Raw genomic sequence first — 5,442 nt, 5'->3', positions numbered from 1 at the left:
GTAGAGGAAACGCCAGCGTCGGCTAGCAGAGGTCCCGCAAGAATTCCGGGGGGTGGGGGGGAAGCGGGGCGTGCTGACCAATACCTGCAGGAGGGTGTGCACTCGCTTTGCGGGGTCCCCGAGGCTTAGAAGGACAGGGAAAGGGACTACAGGTGCCGGCTAGCCACCTGCCTGAGAACGTGCGAGCCGGTGAGTCAGCCCCCAGACCTCTCAGTGGAAGAGAAGGCCGCAGCGCGAGCGAGCGGAGGCAGCGACCAGAGGAGTGAGAGAGAGTACGGAAAAGCCGAAGGGGCGGCGGGGGCGCTGGCCTGACTGGAAAGCGTACGCGGGGCCCGTGGGCGGAGAGCAGGTGTGAGGAGCCGCGCCACCGTGGAGAGTTCGCCCCGCACCGCGCGGCCTCTGAGTCACCGACTCGGCGTGGAGGCCGCCGTCCGGGGGGCGGAGCCTCAGGCTTGTGGGCGGGGAGGGGCGGGGCGAAGGCGGGGCGAAGGCGGGGCCGGCGCCCGACGCGCCCCAAGGCCGCGGCAGCCGCAGCGGGGAGGGGCTGCGGCCTCGGTGGCGGCCGCGGGGGAGGGGCTCGGCGTCAGCGCGTCGCCAGCTGGGCTGTCGGTGGCCTGGAGGGAGCCGTGGAGGAGGAGGAGGAGGAGGAGGAGGAGAGGAGGAGGAGGAGGTGAGTCGCCTTGGCTGGGAGCTGCGCTGGCCGCGGGAGGCGGGGAGCGCGGCCCCTCCCTCCCGGCGCCCGCCTCGCGGGGCCGCGCCGCGCGGAGTTCCCAGTGGGGCGGCGGCCGCGAGGAGCGGAGGGGGAGGAGGGCGGAGCCGGGGCTGCGCTTCCCGGGCGCACGCGCGGCCTCCTGCTCTGCCCGGCCGCGCTGTGGCCCCCGGCGATGCTTTTCCCTAGCGCGGAGCCTGGGACTGGCAGAGTCCAAGCGGACCCTGGGACATCGTGCCTTGGCTCCGGCGCAGCAAGGCCTTGCCTGCGCTTTCCTACTCGGGATCCTCCTCAGGCGGCGAGACCCAACACCTCGCGCCCCCTCTTTAGAGGATTCGGCATAGGCCTGATGTTTCCGCAGGATCCCGCCTGACGGGGCTTTCTTAAGCGAGGAAGGGTTCTTGGAGTTAATAAGTCTTTACAACTAACTGAACAACAGCAAAGTTGCATTAATACATCAGTTTAACCCTCGATCTCGCGATAGGCAGCGTCTGCACCCCTATTCCCACTTCGCGGGGCTCGTGCAACTTTTACAGTCCTAGAACTACCCCTCATTGGATAAGCTTTGAGATAATTCTTAAAGTTAGTGCCTTGAGGCCCTGGGAAGTTCACAGGAAAGAGCTTACATTTTCCCTCCCACCTGTATCACAGTTAAGGAAATGGAAAACGTGAATTGAAGGCGATCGTTCCCCACGCCAAGGATCGTCGCCCTCTTCTGTGCCCAGCTTGCGTGACTTAGCACCCCTGAAGTTGACTTTAAAGCTTACTGTAGTGGTTAGGTAAAGGAACTGCTGGGGGGGGGGGGAGGCAGTGTAACTCAACAGAGCCATTTTATTGTGTCTTATTAACCCGTTTACCTTAAGCTTTACCAGTGACAAGAGTTTCATGTTGGAACCCACAAACCCAGTGAGATACTGAATTTTCATTAGTGCATTCCAGGTTTTGATGTGGAATAGATTCTCAGCTTCAACTGAGAAGAATTATACACTGCTGTCCTTAGGGTCTTGTTCTGTATTTAATGAAACAGTTTAATATTGAGGATTGGGGAAACACATTTTGAATCAGGATACTCCGACAAACTTAAACCATTAGTAGGTTTACCTACCAATACACTTTATAGCAACACAGTGTCTTTACTTCTGTTCTGAAATCATGCTGACAGTTTTACCTTATAAATCCTAGACTGATAGGACTTTCTGTTGGTGAGGGACCTCAGCAGTGTTATTCAGCGTCACTATTTTACATTTTCCAGAGATTTAGAAGGAACTAATAGAACTACTTGCCTTTATTAAGGATTTACTAGATGGACCCTTCTGATAGACACTCTTGTACCAAACTTGATCTTGATTTGACCAACTCCCCAGCCCACTGAGAAACTAAAATGCTTTCCTGACCTCTGGTTCTTTCCCTCTTGATTATGGTATCTTAAAACCTGCCAAGTAATCACTGACTTTCTTTTTTAGCCTCCCTTTCAGATCATGTAAGAATAATTTCTAATTTTGACGAATAAGATACAAGTGATACAATTACTTGTAGTTGGCCAACTATTCTTACATCTATCTCTAAGTTGAAGCATTTCTTTCTATTTTAGTTTAAAATTTTGAATTTAGTCATTTTCAGGTTTTATTTTTTGGAAACAGGTTCTTATATAGCTTAGGGTCAGAACTTTATTATATAGTTGAGGCTGGTTTTGAACTCCTTACACTCATGCTCCCACTTTCTACCATGCCAGGGTTTTATTAGTCATATTCTTTAAAAAACATGTTTATTTTAATTAAAAAAATTGTGTGTGTGTATTCACATGTGACTGCAGGTGTCTATGGAAGCCAGAGGTGACAGATGCCCTGGATTTGGGGTTATGTAGATTTCTGGGAACTGAGCTGGGGTTTTCTGTCAAAGGAATATACATTTTAAAATATTAAAAATATATTCTTCTCTCAGATATTATTACATCCCTACCACAGTTTCTCATCCCTCCGCTCCTTTTTTTTTTAATTTTTTTTATTAGGTATTTTCCTCATTTACATTTTCAATGCTATCCCAAAAGTCCCCCATACCCTCCCCCCAACTCCCATATCCACCCACTCCCACTTTTTGGCCCTGGCGTTCCCCTGTACTGGGGCATATAAAGTTTGCAAGTCCAATGGGCCTCTCCTTCCAGTGATGCCTCTGCTCCCTCTAATCCCTTCTCCGCCACTACTCCTCCATTGCTCTTCAGTAAACGCAGGCCTCTTATGAATATCAACCAAACAAGGCATGTCAAGTAAGACTAAGAATCTCTTCTCATATTAAGGCTGGGCAGGGCAGCTCAGTAGGAGGAAAATGGTCTCAAAAGCAGGCAAAAGATTTAGAGAAAGCCTTGCTCTCACTGTTAGGAGTCTCACAAGAAGACCCAGCTATACAACTGTAACATGTATGCAGAGGGCCTAGGGCAGACCCATGCAAGCTCCCTGGTAGGTTTAGTCTTTGTGAACTCCTGTGAGCCCAGGTTAATTGATTGTGTGGGTTATCTTGTGGTATCCTAGAATCCTTCCCCTTCTCCTTCTGCAGCTTTTGTTTGGCTGTGGGTCTCTGCTAAGAATTGGGCTAGGCACCAGTCTATGAGTATAGCCGAATATCATTAGGAATAATTTCATTGGTTTATTTTATTATTTTTGCCACTTGTGTTTGGTTCTATCATAGGTCTCTGTGCTGTCCAGCCACTGAGTCCTGGCCCTCCTGGTTGGGTGAGTGGTGGGTTCCCTCTTCTCATGAATCGCAATTTGTGTCACCGTTACCTTAGAACATTTTGTAGACAGGACAAACTGTTGGTCAGAGGTTTCACATTTGAAACTGATAGATCAGGTCTGTCCCTGTCATTCATATTCTTGAATCTGGTAGTCTATGTATGTGTCTCAGAAGATTGGTATACCAAAAGTTTTAGAGTTATAGTATGTATGATATTCGGTTGGAGAGATCCAATTTAAAAGAAAATCCTAGAATGCAGGAACCCTGAGGTCCTTGTTTGGGTGGGTTGGGATTTTTTTACATCCCCCACAGCACGGTGGTGTAGACTTACTAAATATTTGTTGCTTCTGTGTCTTTTCTTGGTAGGTGTCTTTGGAAAGATGGCCATATGTTTTTCATCTGTATGGCTAGTGTCAAGCGCAGTGGACAGATACTCTGTAAATGCTTTGGTCTTTTGCCAGGTGAATGCCAGGAAATACAAAATTATGATTTTAGTAAAACTGAAATTACTAATTTTTTTCTTTGTGTTGAACCAGTACTGAAAGAGAGAATACCAAGGTATATAATAGTTTAGAAAATTGGGAAAAGAAGCATTAATTTTGTTCTTTAATGTCACTGAAAATTTTCAGTGTACAGTTATATAAATTTAGTGATAGAATACCTCCTTCATACTAGAGTAATGTGAAATTTCTACTGGAGCTAAGTATGATAACCATGAATTCAGCAACCTCTAATTGCTACCATAGGCCATATTTTGAAGTTTTGGTTTCACTTTATACGGATGTATTCTTCAGCCCGTAGAATGCATAAATAACGTGATTTGGAAGTTTTGACTACTTTGTCAAGCTGTCCTAGAATTATATTTTAATGTTGTAGTGTGCTTTATGTTGGCGATGGTTCTAAAGTACTGTGAAGTCTTCTCTTTTATGGTTATACTTATGCTATTTTTTTTTTTAGTAGATCAAAATAACGTGTTTATGTATGAAGGCAAAACAAAATAAGAAACATTTCTCGGTTTCTTTTTCAAAACAGTTACTTTTTCATTGAGAAGCTGGTAGAGTTGGGCCTAGCAAATACATACATAGCAGGCCGGTTCTACAGAATGATCACTATGTGAAGATGTGAAGTGCCAGATCTTAACCTTTACAGTGATACTGTCTTTGAACTACACTCATTTTTTTTTTTTCCTACTGAGACTGTTATCAAAGCAAGCTTATAGTAGAAACGGACTTACTTCTATGAAGCTGTCATCTTGCATCTATCCATGCAGTATGCCCCAGTCGTCCTGGACTATCTACTTTCAGATCAGGGTGAATCCATTCCCCACTTCCTTGCTCCCTAGAATCTCTTTTGGTGCAAGTCAGAGTTGTGCCTTGATCACCCATTCTTCACAGAAGTTGGTGTCATGCTGTATATACCCTTGGCATGTACTCTGTGTGCGCCTGAGAGTTTATTTTTAAACACATTTCTCATTAGGAGCTTTACAAATGTAGGACATCTCAAAAGTATGTAAGAAATGCTCAGATATTTCAATAAAGTTGATGAAGAATTTAGGATATAGAATGAGATAAGAGTTTGTAGGAACACATGTTTCCCCTCCTTGTGGCATTTAAGCTATTTGAACAAATGATACATTTTTTTTGAATATTTGTCTAAAAAAGTAATCAAGATTTCTTTTGTGACTGATGACCCAACCAACCTTCCTCCCTCCCCCTCCCTCCCTCCCTCCCTCCCTCCCTCCCTCCCTTTTCAGAACCCTTGTGGAACTAGAACATTCTCTTTGCTTAAGCACCAGGAACAGATTGGTCAGGGCCTCCCTTCTCTGCATAGGGAACTGAGGCCTGTTTTTTTTTTTTTTTTTGACATTTGAATCATAATCAAACAATGTAGAACTTTACTGCCAAAATACCCTTCAACCTAGTGTTACAACTTTTCGGAGAGTCTTTCTTAGATAATGAAATCTTTCCTATTACTTTTCATTGCCTGTAAAATATATATTACTATTT

General features: G+C 45.8%; 2 protein-coding genes across 9 annotated transcripts in view; one reads left to right on the top strand and one right to left on the bottom strand.

The window, feature by feature from the left end:
• Window positions 1-210: 210 nt before the first annotated feature.
• On the bottom strand, window positions 211-1,596 carry LOC110305875 (bcl-2-binding component 3-like). Its single transcript, XM_021178031.1, has 3 exons — window positions 1,567-1,596; window positions 680-1,091; window positions 211-614 (listed from the first exon to the last, which is right to left on the bottom strand). The coding sequence occupies exons 1-3, from the start codon at window positions 1,594-1,596 to the stop codon at window positions 211-213; spliced, it is 846 nt and encodes a 281-aa protein (XP_021033690.1).
• A 1,801-nt stretch (window positions 1,597-3,397) lies between these two features.
• The window catches only part of Gtdc1 (glycosyltransferase like domain containing 1), a 365,277-nt gene continuing 363,232 nt past the window's right edge, over window positions 3,398-5,442 (top strand). For 7 of the 8 annotated variants that reach the window (XM_029469968.1, XM_029469955.1, XM_029469956.1 and 4 more), the window contains exon 1: window positions 3,398-3,435. The gene's annotated coding sequence lies outside the window, so the exon portion shown is untranslated. The remainder of the gene's footprint in view (window positions 3,436-5,442) is intronic. The other variant, XM_029469981.1, reaches the window with a different exon arrangement.

This window comes from Mus caroli, chromosome 2 (assembly GCF_900094665.2).
Source record: "Mus caroli chromosome 2, CAROLI_EIJ_v1.1, whole genome shotgun sequence".
Taxonomy (NCBI): domain Eukaryota; kingdom Metazoa; phylum Chordata; class Mammalia; order Rodentia; family Muridae; genus Mus; species Mus caroli.
This window is presented reverse-complemented; position numbering and strand designations above follow the sequence as displayed.

Coding starts and splice junctions, on each gene's coding strand:
- LOC110305875 (XM_021178031.1), bottom strand. CDS start 1,596: ATGAAACTCTTGTCACTGGTAAAGCTTAAG. Junction 1,092..1,566: donor TGTCACTGGTAAAGCTTAAG/GTAAACGGGTTA, acceptor TCCTCGCTTAAG/AAAGCCCCGTCAGGCGGGAT. Junction 615..679: donor CAGCGCAGCTCCCAGCCAAG/GCGACTCACCTC, acceptor GGCTCCCTCCAG/GCCACCGACAGCCCAGCTGG.